General features: G+C 60.9%; 1 protein-coding gene across 5 annotated transcripts in view; it reads right to left on the reverse strand.

The window, feature by feature from the left end:
- Positions 1–9,027: 9,027 nt before the first annotated feature.
- The window catches only part of NAP1L4 (nucleosome assembly protein 1 like 4), a 44,881-nt gene continuing 37,662 nt past the window's right edge, over positions 9,028–16,246 (reverse strand). For 4 of the 5 annotated variants that reach the window (XM_028118224.2, XM_028118225.2, XM_028118226.2 and 1 more), the window contains 3 exons: positions 15,825–15,854; positions 15,357–15,413; positions 9,028–10,222 (listed from right to left, as the gene is read on the reverse strand). In XM_028118224.2, the coding sequence (XP_027974025.1) occupies positions 10,184–10,222; positions 15,357–15,413; positions 15,825–15,854 (126 nt within the window). In that variant the 3' untranslated portion in view covers positions 9,028–10,183. Of the gene's footprint in view, positions 10,223–13,693; positions 13,728–15,356; positions 15,414–15,824; positions 15,855–16,246 lie in introns of all 5 variants that reach the window. The other variant, XM_028118228.2, reaches the window with a different exon arrangement.

Raw genomic sequence — 16,246 nt, forward strand, 5'->3', positions numbered from 1 at the left:
GGGGAGGGCTTGAAGGACCCCGAGGGGAGGGAGTGGTGCCTGCGGAGCTGCCCAGCGAGGCCCATCCCTGAGGGGTGCTCTTCTCAGCCCCGTTTCACGGATGGAGAAGCAAGGCCTTGGGGAAGAGGGGACCTGCTGGAAGGGCTTGAGGTGCCAGAGGAACAGACTGCGGGGAGGAGGAGGATGTAGGGGGGCTCCAAAACGAGCGGAGGCCCAGTGAGGTGACGTGAGGCCGCCTCTCCTTGCCTCCCACTGGCCAGGCCTCTCTGGGCAGCGCTGGCAGGTCAGTGACCGGGGGGGTGCTCTGGCAAGTGGGTGTCAGAGGGAACCGGGAGGGCCGGTCATACGGGGTGGACAGCCCTGGCCCCCTCCCTGGGAGGGAGACCCCGGGGCAGGGCAGCCTGAGTGGGAATCCCAGAGGGTTGGGGGTCAGGCGCTGGGCCCACCCAGGCAGCTTCCCTGCCCTGCGGCCTGAGGACCCCCCGCCTCCAGCAGAGGCCCCGGGGAACCTGCCGGCCCACTCCTGCTCGCTGCTCAGTGGCATGAGCCTGGACCAAGGAGAGGGCCCTGCGCCCGCCCCCGAGCAGGCCCATCTGGGGGACCCTCCGGGGCAGGGAGTTGGGAGGGATGATGAGGAAGCAGACACTGACCTTGCAACCCCAAGTGAGGACCTTTCGGGGGAACCCCCTCCCTGAGCCATTTGATAGCCAGGAGCCCAGAGGACCCACCAGGCAGACGGCTTCCCGCCGGGCAGTGGGGACCGCGGTGTGGATTCGGCCTGCACCCCGTGGGGAGCTGCGGCGCACCAGGGTTCTTGGCCGGGGGGTGCTGGACGGCCAGCTGCTGGCTGGAGAGACAGGGGCCCCACGCCTGCACGTGCTGGGCCTCCTTCACCCTCTCTGCCCCTGTTGGTACCCCAGCAAGGTGGGGGCTGCTGGGTCACTTTCTTGGATTTACAGGGAACGGAGTGGGGCTCTCAGAGAAGTTAGGGACTCAGCTGAGGTCCCACTGCCAGCTGGTGGGATTCGAAGCCACTCTACTGCACCCCAAGGCCTGGGGGCAGTTAGGAGCCCCACCCAAACGAACAGGGAGGGGCCGTGCCGGGCTTTGCCTCACATGGGTGGCGTCCGGCACTGTAGGTCGGAGCCAAGTTTACTAATATTTATCCAAGGGTCGCATCTGGGATCCACGCACAGCTTGCCTGGGGGGCCCCCCCCACTCCTGTCACCAGGCACAGACTGGGCCCCAAACATCCGGCCAGGGACACTCGCTGTCCCGTCCAGCTGGGTGAGGACGTCGGATGGCCCAGACAGAAGGAGGGCACCTCTCCGAAACGCCCCTCGTGAGGTCATCCGTGCAGCAGTGGGAGGCCGGGCCCCGGAGGCTCTTGCCCAACCAGCCTGGGAACGGCGGCCTGTGAGGAAGCCGTGCGTCAGGGCGGGCCAGGTGCCCCGGGCTCGATACCACCCTCTTCCTGTGGGAGGTGGTGCTCAGGAACAGCCCCGGGGTGGGGCTCCCTGCTTCCCCTGCGTGGGAGACCCTCTCCCCTGGCCTCCTCCAGGAAGTCCCCTCGGATTGTCAGCACACGCCTTGAGGCCTGCTCCCACCAACTGCGTAACTGCTGGACCTCGGGGTCCCGGAGGTGGCTCAGGTGTTAACCTCAGGAGGGCGGGAGAGGTCCACGCACCTGGGAGGCGGCCTGATGCCACCTGACCTGAGTATGACACAGCCCATTGGCTGCCGCCTGTGACTCAGGCCTCTCCTTGCTCTCTCTCCTCCCAGTGGGAGCCTGGGAAAAGTGAGAGGCCCAAGGGCAGGAGGCTGGTGTCGTCCAGGCTTTCACTGTCAGGCTGGCTCGGGCCCCGCAGAGCTGTGTCTCTGTCCCTCTCTCTGGTTCTCTGAGCCCCTCGGCTGGAGTCGGACAGGTAGGGCCTGCCTCACAAGACACTGAGCATCCAGTGAGAAACACGGACACTACCCAGAACACCCTCCTCCTGGGCCCCGGGCAAGCTCCTATTCATCCCTCAGTACCTTGCTTAGAGGTCACTAGCAGCTCCTGGAATGCAGTTTGTGTCTCCGTCTTTGCGGCCCCCAGGGCCCTGCCCAGGTGCTCAGGAAAGGTTTTGGGAAATGTGGGCCTAAAAAGCATCAACCTCACCATCCAAAAGACGTGACTCTGCTCAGAGCAACTGAAGTTACTGGAGGCTCTGCTTGCTCGTCAGTAAAACCAGAAAATCAGGGAGGGGCCTGGGGTGGGGGGCCAGGGCCAGGTTGGGAGAGGGGAGGGGGAGACTGCCCAGGGCCTGGTTCATGGGGACACAGGACCTCTCTGGAAACTTGAAAGAAGGAATGCCCGAAATACAGGGAAGGAGGGAGGGAGGGAGGGCAGAGGTGGACAAGCTGTGGCCTCCGCCCTCTGGATGGTGGTCAGCCCTGCGGCCCCCTGGGCTGTGTCATCACAGGACGGATGGGACATCTGGCTCCTGCCCATCCCGCCCCCCAACGGTGGACTGTTTGCTATTATTTATCCAAGGGTCCCAATCGGGATTCATGCGGAGCCTGCCTGAGGGAACACCTGCTCCTGCCCCCAGGCAGACAGACTGGTCCCCAAATGGGAAGCAACCTGTGTCCAGTGACAAGTGAATGGATACACAAGACGTGGTCCGTCCACACACCGGACCGTCACTCAGCCTGAACACGGAGGGACACGCTGACACCTGCCACAGTGTGGGTGGACCTGGGGGACGTGACGCTGAGTGAGACAGGCCAGACGCAGAGGGACAAATACTGCAGGATTGCCCCCACATGAGGTCCTTAGAGTCTCCAGATTCACAGGGAACAGAGAGTGGACGGTGGGCGCCGGGGGAGGGATGGGGGTCGGTGACTCGGGGGGACGGAGAGTGGACGGTGGGCGCTGGGGAAGGGATGGGGGTCGGTGACGCGGGGACAGAGAGTGGACGGTGGGCGCCGGGGGAGGGATGGGGGTCGGGGCCTCGGGGGGACAGTGGACGGTGGGCGCAGGGGGAGGGATGGGGGTCGGGGCCTCGGGGGGACAGTGGACGGTGGGCGCGGGGGAGGGAGGGGGTCGGGGCCTCGGGGGGACAGTGGACGGTGGGCGCGGGGGAGGGAGGGGGTCGGGGCCTCGGGGGGACAGTGGACGGTGGGCGCGGGGGAGGGAGGGGGTCGGGGCCTCGGGGGGACAGTGGACGGTGGGCGCGGGGGAGGGAGGGGGTCGGGGCCTCGGGGGGACAGTGGACGGTGGGCGCGGGGGAGGGAGGGGTCGGCGTCTCACTGGGAGTCCGGGAGGATGAGACGATCCAGACGCAGGCGGTGAGCACGGCTGCACGATGGTGCGAACGTGCGTGGTGCCCCTGAGCTGTGGGCTTAGAGACGGTGAAGGCGGTACACTGATGTGTCTTTTGCTACAATGTAAGAAATGTATTTACACGCGTCCAGTAGAAGCTGGTGTGTTTCCGAGAAGTGAGACACGGCACGTGTACTGTTCTGTTCCACCCGCGTCCTGGGCAGCCCCCCCCCGATCTCCCCACCCTCGTGGTGCTCAGGCTGTGCCGTGTTTTGTGATTCTCAGAAGCGGTAAGGATGCTGCTCGAACGTTTCCGGACTCCGCGCTCGCGTGCACAAGGTCACCGGGACAGACTTTTGAGACATGGAGTTGCTGTGTGGAACGTGACCGCGGACCAGACCGCCTGCTGGCCAGCTCGCACTCCCACCTGAACGTGCCAGGTGCCCTACGTTTATGCCACTTTCCTCCAATCCGGTGGCCAAAACCTGGGGTGTTGTCTCCATGGAACCTGTGACTGCAACTTCATGTGGTAAAAGTATTACCTAATGTGACAAAAGATGCCATTAAGGACCTTGGGAGGTCATCCCGGGTTATCCCCGGGTGGGCCCTGAATGTGGCCAGTGTCCTTCTGAGAGGGAGGAGGGGCCACGCGCCCACGGAGGCAGGGGCCAAGGGGACCTGGGTTTGTACTTCTGGTCTTCAGAACCCCAGTTTGTTCCTCTGTTACAACCTCCCCGGGCTCTTAACACGGCCGCCAGCCCCCGGCGGTCTGCTGCCGGCACCCCCCCATCGGCCTGGCACACTGTCTGGTGGCAGAGGTGGCCCAGCAGAGTGGGGGCATGAGCTGGCTTTGGCTGGTGAGGTCAAGGCTTCCCGGAGACCACTGGTGACTTTTGAGCTGGGTTTGCAAGGATGTATAGGAGTTCTCCACACCACCGGGCCTTCCCCAGGCAAGGACAAGGGTCTGGAAATCAGACAGAAATGCTGCCCAGCACAGGTGGACTTGGAGGCTGAGTGGTCGAGGAACCGCGGGAGACAGAGGTGCCTCTCTTCCGGGTGGGAAGGCTGTGAGCCCTGCAGTCTCCGGGCTCTCTAGAAGTGGCCCCCACCATCACCTGGCCCCACACTCATAAGCGGCCCCCCACAAACCACCCCAAGTTTCTCATGCTCAAAACAGTGCCCTTCAGTGCCCCCCTCCTGACAGCACCCCCTCTGCTGCTTCCTTCTCCAGGCCCCGTCCATCCCCCCCCAACCCGCTCTGCCGCCCCCAACTCTGAGCATCTTGCCTGGATGCCGGCAGCTACCTCCGTGAGTGTCCTGGGGCTGCCACGACAGAGGACCACACACTGGATGGCTTGGAGCAACACACATCTATGCCCTCCCGGGTCTGAAGGCCAGAAGCCTGATGAACCCCAGCCCCGCACCTTCTGGACCTGTTTCGGCTCCTCCCTGTCCTCCTCCCAGGGCTGGGCCTCCTCTGCTCGGCTCTCCCCTCCGGGACGACAGCTCTGCTGGGATCTTCCGGCCCCTGCCAGAAATGGGGGCAGCTTGGGACCCAGGGCCCTCCCTGTACCCACAGAGTGCACAGTCCACCCCAGGCTGCCTCCACGCTGGCAGGCAACGGGGAGGACCCGAGTGGGTGGCCCTGCCCTGGATGAATGCTTTGGGAAGGGGGGTTCTCCCCGTGTTCCGAAGCAGAAGCTGTGACCCAGGTAGCTTTAGACTTGATTGATATTCCTCAGGCTTCTGGAAGCCCCTGGCCCGGGGGGTGGGTGGGGGAAGGAGGAGCCCATGGAGGATGTCGGCCGGCCGGGGGCGGGGGGGGGGGGGGGGGGGGGGGAGACATGTCCGCCCCATGTCTCCAGGGCCTGTAAGAAGCCCAGCAGGGTGAGGCAGGCCTGCTGGGCTGTCAGGGAAAGTAACATCCGGCCGCCACCCTCACTGAGCTGAGTCAGCTGGGCCAGGCTGGCCCCCTCAAATGGCACCATAGGGACATCGTGGGGGTGGACAGGGGCTCCGCCCAGGTGCACCAAGGTGACTCAGCCTCAAGGAGGTGTCTGGCCCTCACCCTCCTGGCGGCCAGGGTCAGAGCCTGCCGGGAGTGCAGCCTCCGCTGGCCACTGCGGCCTCTGAGCCTCAGGGGCTGTGACAAGGGTCCCAGGCAGATAAAGCGCCTGGTCGATCACACTAAAGTCAGAAGAACCGAAAGCTCAGCCAGGGTCAGCTGACGAGGGGTCCTGCCACTGGGGGCTCCTGCCTGTCAGCATCTCCTGGTGGGTGGGAGGCCCACTGACTGGGTCTGGGGTCCCTCAGGCTCCCCCACCCCCTGACGTGGCTGTGCCTCTAGAGGAAGGAAGATGGGAAGTCCTTCTGCTTTCGAGAACGTGAAGGCAGCGACCGAAGTTCAGGTGCGGCTGAAGGCTGGGTCGGCTGGCAGGGAGCCGAGGGTGGCCCACACGGGGGGAGTGCTCTCCGGCGGAGCCCCTCTCAGGGTGTTGAAGGCCAGGTCAGAGGGCATGTCTCCCATGGCCAGCCCTGGGCCTCCTCCACAGCCCACCTCGTGTTGTCACCCACGGGCACTCGGGGGCGAAGGAGCCAGGGAAGACCCGTTTGAGCAGAGGGCGGGCCAGAGGCCAGCACTATCACCAGGACAGGCTGGGTGAGGTCTGGGCTTCACCCCCCAGCCTGGCCTGGTCCTCCTGCTGGGGCAACGCCTGGCGTAGCCTGCCCAGGCCCAGGTGCCCTCTGGGAACACAAGGCACCGGGCTGACTCAGCCTGGTACCTACAGGGAGTGGGACCGCTGGCCCGTGGGTCAGGGCTCTGCTTGGCCCTGGCCCCATGAGAGCAGACTGGTCGCCACGGTGGGGCAGGTGCTGCAGATGAGGGGGCATGTGGACACACTGAGCCGCCCGCCACAGCTGTGGACCTGGCCCTGGGTGGCTACAGTTCCTAACTTACCCAAGGGAAAACCAGAATTTTAGGTGGACTGACCCCCAGAACGCACTATCTCCCGCTGCCCCCAGCAGTCCCCTCTGCGGTGCAGCCTCTGGAAGCCACAACAACACATCTTAAGTGTCTGGCTCCACCCCGTGAAGGCTGGGACCATTCCACGGTGGGCGTGCACTCTGCCGGGACAGGGCCGAGCTGCCCCCAGAAGTCAGGGTGCAGAGGTGGGCAGACCAGAGGCAGCCACCTGATTCCGCCCAAGTTTGAGCGAGCAGTCTTGAGTAGGACGGTCAGTCCAAGGAGGAAGGGAGGGTGCGGGCCGCAGAAGCCATGGGGGATAGGAGGTGGCCCTGGATGCTCACCGGAACTCTCTGAAAGAAGCATCGTGACGGCCCGGCCCAGAAGGGGGACCCAAAGGTGAGGGGGGCCGGTAGGCCTGGCTCCAGGCAATTCAGGGGGTCAGTGGGGACAGAGGCCTGGCCCGTGCAGAGCCAGCAACCACCCAGAGCTGCTGCAAGTGCCACCTTCCCTGCTGCCCCTGGTGGCTCTATGCCTTTCCGGTGCACGCAGCAAGGCCTGAACGAACCTCAGGTGCCAGCAGAGACCCAGATGGAGAACGGGTGCCAGGCTCCTTGGCCAGTGCAGGGCCTGCCTTCCCTGTCCTGTGACTGCCCAGGGCTGAGGTTGAGGACAGCTTCGTGGACAGGCCAGGAGGCAGTGCCACAGGGGACGGTGGGGAAGGCACAGCTTCTCAGGGCTTCGAGCTGGAGTCTTGCTATCCAAATACACTTGGAACCACCAAGCACCAGGCTGAGGCCCCAGAGGCCACAGGTACCCAGCCCTGTGACGGAGCCCACCCAGGAGGTGGGGGGTGGGTGGGTGTGGCCTGCTCACAGGATTCTTCTTAGAATCCTGCAGGGAAATAAAACCCAGGGCCTCCAGAGACAGCCACAACCCAGACACCCCTCCCGCCGTCCGTCTGTGCTGGCCTGACAAGAAAACACGCCTGGGGCCGCCTCCACCATGCATGTGACCGCCAACAGGCGGAATGCCCAATTTTCCCTCCCACTGACCCCAGGTGCCCAGCCGCTCTCTCCAGCTTCCCAGTCAGCGCAGACTCCGAAGGTAGCGCTGTGTATGTGAGTGCGCAAGTGCGTACCCACACGCGGCTGGCCGTGACCTGCTCCTAAGCACCACACTCTCAGGGGTATGCCCCACAGGCACACGGACACCCGTCCTTGGCCGCCCCACGTCCGCCATGGGCAGGTGGGCACTGACTCGGCTGGTCTCCGAGGGAAGGGATGGGCTCCCCCTACCCTGTCATCCCAAATCGCCACAGCACACACTGGCCACGTGCTCCACACACACGCACGGCGTGGACTCCCGGCCCAGGTAATGCGCGCCGACTTCTGGTGAAGCCCTAGCAACTGCCGGCCAGAGAAAGCTCTAACAGGGTTTGCCCCCCGGCCCGTCTCCTTGGCTCCCATCACCCGGCGCTGTGCCCATCAGGGGGGGCTCTTCTCACGTGCCCGTTTCTTCAGCGAGGTCCAGCAGCCTCCAGGCTGAGCGGTTGCTGGTGCTTCACGGTGAACGTGGGGGCAGTCACCCACTGAGGGTGAGGAGCCAGCGGGAGAGGAAAGATCATGTTCGGAGTGACCCCTGGGCCGGCAGGATGGGTCCTCCCAGAGTTGAAACCGTCCCCACAAACTTCCTGCAAAGTATCCAAGCACATCATTTTGTGCAATCACTGCTCATCCTGTAGTTACTCGTGAGCCACGGTTTATAAACAGCTTCATTCTGGACGCTCCAGGGAAACAGGACATGTGGAGAACTTGGGGAGCCCCTGACCAGTCTGGGTCCACAGGGACGAGCAGCTGCCCTGGAGGTCCGGGGGCCCATCCTCGAGAGATGCTCCCAGCGCGCACCGTCATCTCTGCAGACTGCCCTCCGGGGATGGGGTTCTCGATCTGTGTCAGCAGGAACAAGGCAGGCCTGGCACCCACAGGCTTCTCGGGTGGGGGGTGGGGGGCCAGGCCCACGGGGGGGTTTACCCACAGGTACTTCAAGAACCGAGAACATTCTGGTTCTAGTTGGCTGGGGCACGCTGGAAGCAGGGCTATTCCTAAACCTTGTGCAGCACTTCCTGCTCCTTCTCGTGGCTACTCCCAGGGAGAACCAGGCCCCCCAGACAGGCACCTGGCGAGCTGGGCACCGGCAGCTGGGCCGCGGGAGGAGCAGCTGTGCGCTTGCCTCCTCCTGGTGCCTGTACCGCCCCCCCACCCCCAGCCAGGTACCGTGCACAGGGCTTGTGCAACAGGTGTCTCGGGGGCGGGGGGGGGAGGGCGCTCCCCTCTTAGCAAGGAATGGAGGTTCCACCAGAAAAGTGGCCTTTATGCAGCAATTTTCCCTCCTGGAACCTTCTGGATCTGGGAGGTACAGCCCCACAAACTTTTGAGAAATGGCGCACTCCTGGGGGAGAGCAGACACTTTCCTGAGGTAGCAAAGGGCCCAACCCGGGGGGCCCCAAGCCCACCCTGACAGTGAAGTGGGTCTGCAGGCCTAACGGGCAAACTAAACGTAGCCGCCTCCTAAGAACCGGCTGACACGGAAAAGCAGAGGCCTGAAGCCCGGGTCTGCCCATCCACAGGACTCTACATGTACAGTTCAAGAGGACGCGCAACCACAGCCCAGAGCTGCCGGGTGGGGGCAGGTGCCAATGCCCCCACCCGATCCTCCCACCAGGTCCTCCCACAGAGAGACTGTGCACAGAGCTGGGTTCATGTTTCACAACTTTAATAGAATATTCTAACTATTCTGTACAAATTGAAAACACTGTATTCAGTTACAAATGTGTTATAAGTAAGGCTGAGCACTCTACAGGCCTGGACACAGTGTGGACACAGCATCCCCGGCTGCCAGAGACTGTGGTCACACACTCGGAAACCCCACACGCCAGCCAAGAACAGGTCGCTCTGAACCCAGGGCTTTTAAGACAAGATGAGCACGGGGCCAAGAAGCGGGGGGTACTGAGAAAGCAAGACTCGACGTGTCCACACTAGAAGGAGAGCAGTGCTTCCCAGTCCTGGCCCCTCACCACAGAAGCCTGGCAAACCCCGGCACTCGGCCCACAACCCCGCACCCCACCCCCAAAGCCGGGTGGTCTGTATGTCGTGAAAACGAGCTCCTGCCCTCAGCCGTGGGCAGGATGGAGCGAGGTTCCTTCTCCACAGGCCTCACTCCCTTGGGAGCCACCGCCACTCCTGCCTGGCAAGTCACCAGGTCACACACATGGTTTCAGAAAGTGTAAGGACAAGTGACAGCATGCGTCCCAAGCCCTCACTAGCAGGGAAGAATAAATAAATACGAAGATGAACCACAAACACTCACGCCTCAGGGTTGGGGTGCACCACAACCCCTACCCCACCCTGAGGAAGACAGAACCAGAGAAAGAACGCTCTAAAGAGAACAGGACCCTACTCTACACAGCTCTTCTGAGACCGTTAGAGCACAGGAGACCACGTGATGGGAGACACAAAGCGCGTGGGTTTCTTCAAGTGAAGGCAGCGTCCAGTCCGACTGCGGAGCGATGTGACTGGTTCTACGTGCCCCGGAACCACATCCCAAGACATCTGCCCTTGGCATTGACTGACCTTCTGCCGCCCCCTCCCCCTGGGGTCTATGGGGCCCTCCTGAAGGCCGGGCCTGGGAAAGTCCACTGAGCCGCACCCAAGGCCGTAGAGGGTGCTGGAATCAAACCTCCTATTTCTGAAATGCATTTAAGTTGCCACTGTACAGGTTAAGCAAAATAATTAGGATAAAGGAAAAGTTAAAGTCAAAATCATGCACTCGAGAACAAGTTAGAAGGAAGCACTGCCCATACGGTGGCGCGGCCGCCACGTGTCCCGACGCCACACCTGCGGGGTGCTCGCTCCTCACTGCTGTTTGCACTCAGACGGCTGGCTGGGCTCCTTCTGTCAACGAGAGAAGACAGGACTTGTAGGGAACCAACGTCATCAAGCCGGTACCTCCAACCAACAATGCAAACCTAGACTCAATTTACTGCCTTCCTTCTTACTGAAAAAATGGTTACTGCAAACGTACTTTTACAAGAGTAACAAGAAATCACTCAGCTTCCCAGAAACAAAGTCTCAGTAGGGCTGCCTTTCTTGTTCCAAGACATGCCCAGGAGTGTAAGTCACAGGCCAGGCACCGGGAAGCAGGAGCGCCTCAGGGTCACAGACTCATCTGTGTCGGGAGCCTGTGCTCCAAAGCCGCACTGCAGCCTCCAGAGCCTCGGGCAACCCCCCAACCCTGCCCACGTGACACAGCAGCCGCTCCCCTTTCTGTGCCCTGCCACCCCTAAGGCAGGCTCAGCACCTGAAATGAAGAGGCGGCACTGCAGGGTGGGCCAGAGGCGGCCGAGTAGCCCCGCCGGCCCTGGGACAGGCCTCCAGAGTGCTCTCTGCTTGCGGGATGCACCAGCAGCCCACAGCCGGGGGGGGGGGGGGGGGCGGGGGGAGGCCACACCAACAGCTCCACACACAGCCCCGGGCCTCCCCAAGCCCCTCCCGAAGCGGGCAGTCTATCCTTCCGGAGAGGTAGCAGGGAGAGACCACGCCCCCCAACAGAGGCGCACATTCACTTCAGTTCAATCGAACACAGCTCACACAATTTAAAGCACATCCGGCAGCCCCACGCATTCTGTGTGGAGGCCAGCAACAGCCTGAGAGACAGACACTACCAGACCACGAATCTTTCCCGGCAAATACGTCTACTAATCAGTGGCCTCTGATTCTTGGCTGCCAAGATTACAAATTACTCTCATACAATCTGGGCAAGCCTACAGAGCCAAAAAAAAAAAAAACCTCGAACATCGGGGATGACGTAACACAATACTTTCTATGGTTGAGGCTGGGACTCCATTCTCTGGGAAATCACATTTAAGGTATGAAAAAAATTATGTGTTAAGGACGCATAAAAACAAAACCATGATCTTGGACCCTGGTCTCAGCTCTTCATTTGAAAGTCTCATGGAAAGAGCACAGGGACGCGGCCGGGAGCCCCCAGGTCTCTGCCCAGGAGCAGACCACTCTGGGAGAGGGTCCTGGCCTTGGTGTCACGTGCTCATCTAAAATACTGCTAAAGAACCCAGGCCCCCAAACAAAACACGTCTGATGATAAATCCAGGCAGGAAAAGATCAAGATCAAACTGTGGATCTGGAGGCAGCTCAGGCTGGTGGCCAAGGCAAGGAGCCACTACTGGCTGTTGGGAGTGGCTGGGGAAGGGAGGAGGCCCCAGCCGTGTGGCCATGGCAGCAGGGGGACGGAGGGGAGCAGGCAGCTTTTTGAGGGTGAGGGGAGAAATGCGTTGTGTTTCCACAACTGTATTTGCAAAAAGGAAGTGGGTTAGAGAAGCTGGAGCTAAGGAAGTCCTGTAGGGTGACGTGGTGGGAACGGGGCAGGTGGCACAGGACGGGACTCCTCCTGCTACACCCTTCCGTATGCGGATGAGTTACACACATACAGCGTTTCGCAAAATCGGGCGTGACACGATTTACAATACGCTGTCTGAATCATTTCATATGCTTATTTTTAACCAGGAGAACATATTACCCATTTGTTTAAAGTACGTTCAGTAGCCTGCGGGATAGAGCCTGCTGGAGGCAACGGGGCCTGAGAGCTCCCCAGGCAGGCAGGGAGGCAAGCGGCCCCACCTCTGGGGAGAGCATCCACATGGACACAAGTCCTAGGCTGTAAAGTCAACACAGAACCCCGAAGCTTCTGACGTGAAATTTATCAACAAGACACCACTGGTTTTCAGCCTGTGACACAGGCCAAAACAGGACTACAACTATGCCCCGGCATCCTTGGTCTCAGGCCACCAAGTCTGATGGCAGCTTGGTCACTCAATACCCCTGACTATCACGGGAGAGGAGTGGGGTGTTTCCAAGGCACAAACTAACAGCCCAAATCCTGCCTGTCATGGAGCCATTTAAAAGCCAAGTTTTAACAGAGGACAACTGCCCAAGAAGGGGGGAAAACAAGCCACCAAGCACACAGCTGGCCACCACAGCTTCCCAGGGGCACACAGCCGGGGACAAAGGGCCTGCGTGACCGCGGAGGGAACCCCTGCACTGGAGCGGCTGGGCCCCTGACAAGGATCTGATGACACTACTGAGGGGCTACAGCGCCATGTTGCTCACGGTGGCTATGCCACAGGAGGGTCCCCCTGTCCTAGAAACACAGGCTGAACAGGTTAGGGATGCTTCCCCGTGACTAGCAGGGTGGGAGAGTGGGGCTTGCGGGGAACATTCTTCAGACAAGTGGGGCAGCGGGAATCAAGAGTAATCGAACACACGGTTGTGCTTGCACGTCAACGATCAGCCCCGACTCCTTAAACACAGGATCCACGGTGTCTGTTCGTCTCCCCTGGTTACGATGCTGCCTTGCCAGGAGGCAGCCGTACTACCACGTAGTTCTCTATGAGAGCGAGCCCTCAAGAGCCAGACAGGAAGGCCATGTGGAGACTCTCCAACGCCTGCAGCCTGCACGACCATCAGCACCAGCATGCCGGCCGCGGCGGTAAGCTCAGGCTCCAGTTCTCACGGGCCCTGCTCTACGCACCGGCTGAGGCTGCTCAGCACGGCCCCCGGAACCCCCTGCCATTTCCCGGGGATGAACATCACAGCACCTGCCTCCCGTGGCATCTTCTCACCACTGCCCCCTGGCCCCCAGGAGGACAGCGACCCACAAGGGAGGGAGCTGATTGCTGGAACAGAGTTGCAATGGCCCACGCCTTGGGGCGGGGGGGAAGGGGTGACGGGTGGGCAGCACCCAGCTCTATCCCCACCTGGTCAGAGCACCCCAACGACGCACAGGACCACACCACAGAGACACCGCAGCTTTTGGGACACTAACTCCAGCACATTCAAAGTTCAGGTAGGGCTTTATGACCTACCGGTCTGCACCACACCTGAATTTAAAAAGTAGAAACAATCGACAGAGACACATCAAGAAACGGCAGAGCGGCTGCTTCAACCGCACAGGGTGCAGCTGATCCCAGCACGGCCCCCACAACACGGTCTTCATGAAGACCACACAGTGCCCACCTCCCAGGCCCCTCGCACCCTGTGCTCTTCCTGGAGGGCAGGCCCGTCCCCAGTAAAAATGCCACACCAGTCACGCCTTTGACTCGGTCAGCAACAAACACTAGGCTCAGGAAGCAGGAGCCTAAAATGTAGTTTCTGATGCTCAGTTTTAGAAGTACACACAACGGACACCTGCATGAAACTACTATTCTTCCGAAAGCCACGTGTTCAGTCTAGCACACGCAGTGTGTGCCTGCCCAGCAGCCTCCCCTCTGTCCACCAAGTCACAGTAAGGCACTGTTATAAATCACAGATCAGAAGATTGGATTAGGAATGAATGGAATTCCACCTTACCTAAAAATGCATGAATAACAGACAAAAATTACACCTAAATGGGGAAAAAATTGAAAGGAAGTGTCAGCATGAAAGAAAACAAAATGCACAAAATTATACAGGCAGAAACAGCCACTTTCTCATGACAAAAAGGGCTACAAATTCTCGAGCTTGAGATGAGCAACCCCAACCCACCACATCTATACGTTTAATACCAAAAAATCCCTCCTCCCTCGTTTGCCTCCTTGTGCGCAGACTCTGACATGACCAATCCCCCTGAAGGATGAGACTCGGGCCCTTCTGGCTGCGCAGGGCTGGCGGTCCTCGCGCCTCCCACCAGCGACCCGTCTATCAGCCCCACCTCCCCCCACCGACAGCACACACGAAGACCCAGGGAGCGCCGGTCCGGACAACCCTCTACGGTGCCGGACGACTTGTGAGAGAACGCGCTTCCAGAAAACAGATGTGTCAGGAAACAGAAAAGGACAAACAACAGAAGGCAGCGACAAGGGACGGAGTGACGGAGCTCCCACCGCGAACCGCCCTCAAGTCTGCTCTAGGACCCAAACTGTGAATAGCTCCCACCGCGAACCGCCCTCGGTCTGCTCTGGAATCCAAACCATGAGTGTGCCTGTCGGCAGCCCCCAACTGCCCAGGGCGAGCCACCTGAGCCAGGGACCACGTGTCACGGAGCCGAGCACAGGGATGCCTGCCCCACAGGCCCCCCATGCTGGACAGGCTGACTGTGCAGAGGTGAGCCCTTCTGTGAGCTTAGTCCCGAGGAGTATTTATATGGTACGTTTTAAGTTTGAAACCCACCTCCCATTCTTCTCTAGAGGGAGCTGAACTATAAATAAAGCATGCATTTACAGAAACATTCGGTGTTAAAAAACAAACAAAAACAGGGCTGGGTTATTACACTCACATTTAGTGCACATTCCACTTGGGGCAAAAACGGAGGGCAGACAAACACACACTTGTCTAGTTAAACTGGGATCCAGGTCACACACGGCAGGGGAGCTCAGTGCTCTGACAGCCCACGACGACGCAGTGAGCTACAGACGTCACGCTCGCAAACAAGAGGGCGGCCTCCTACAGCCCGAGGACTGCATTAAAGCAGCTCTGGATTTAAGGGATGTGTCAGGTGACAAAGTGCCTTCATTTAAGCTGATCTGCCATCAGTAAACATTCAGGCCTTCAGGTAAAATTAATGGGGTTGCCCATTCTCCTCAGTTTTTGTTTCCTTAAAGCTTCCTAGTTCACTTTCAACGACTGGAGATATTAGACGTAGCTTCCGAATATTCTCAGCCCAAAGGCAATTGTAAAACTATGTCTACAGTTTTATTACTCTGTTCATTAAAAAAATAACCCCCCAAATTTACTTCTTTATACCTTTTCCAAAAATAAACAGAAGACACAGCTCCTTCGTGCCGTCATCCAGCCCTTCCCCCGAAAGGACTGAAGGTGTGGAGAGAAAGCCGCTCTCCTGGACGCGCTCACGAGCGAGCCGGGCAAGCCTCCGCCGGCCGCACGCTGGGCCCTGGGTCCTACGGAGGGGTGGCTCGAGCCCGTCCCCGGCCCGTTCCCCGTGCTCGGACGAGAGCGGGACAGGCGCGGCCAGGCGGGGGGGACGCAGCCTGTGGCGGGGGCACGGCACTCCCGGGGGGGGCCCCCCAAGACTGACCTTAGGGTTAACGTCGGCGTCGTCCTCGTCCTCCCCCTCCTCGTCGCCTTCCAACTCCTGCGAAAGGGTGAGAGCGAGCTCAACACACGACGGAAGCCCCTGCGGAGCCGGCCCGGGCTCCGGCGGGAAAGCAGCGATCGCCGTCCGCACGTGAGCGGGCCCCTCCTGGGCAACGGGTCTGTGGGCTCCTCTTTGCTCTCAGCGGTAACGGACATGAACGCGACGCCGAAAACGCGAGCTGTCTGTTCAACCGACGTTCCCTCAGCCGGTTTTCACAGGCCGACCGCGGGGTCAGCAACGGGCCGCAGGGGCAGCACCTGCAGTACCCCCCGCCCCCCCCAGTCTCAACCGCGTGGAGGCCCTGAGGCAGCTCCACCCAAACCGGGCATGACGGGCGGCCGGCCGCTCTAGCAGAGGCAGCCTAGCGGGGCCTCAGGGGAAGGACTCTCCACGTCTGCCGTGTCTTACCTCCTCCTCTCCTTCCTCACCCTCTTCAAACTGAAAAAGGAAAAAGGAAACAAGATTTAGGTCTCGAAAGCAGGAGGGCAGCCTGACCCAGGCACGGTCCCTGTCAACCGCCCTACGCCGGGCAGGCCTGGGGGCCGCGGAATTGCAGCCTGGCCTCTGGGCAGAGGGCAGCACCCGCTCCAGGCCCGTCTGGGGGCGGGGGGTGGGGGGGGGTGGCCACAGTCGGCCACTGGGCTCCTCGACCCCAACACTGTGGGCCAGGCTGGGGCCAGCGCTGCAGGGCCGCCTGTTCGAGAGCCCCGCTGTGTCGATAGGACGCCGGGTACCTGCAAACCACACAAAACAAGGCCTGAGGATGGGGAAGGGTGCAGAAAGGAGATGGTCAGCATGAGAACGTACTGGGATCACCTGGGAAAGTGGCT

The sequence above is a fragment of the Eumetopias jubatus genome, unplaced genomic scaffold, assembly GCF_037043125.1.
Source record: "Eumetopias jubatus isolate StellerSeaLion01/CBP00866 unplaced genomic scaffold, mEumJub1_p1.0 scaffold_13, whole genome shotgun sequence".
In the NCBI taxonomy this organism is placed as follows: domain Eukaryota; kingdom Metazoa; phylum Chordata; class Mammalia; order Carnivora; family Otariidae; genus Eumetopias; species Eumetopias jubatus.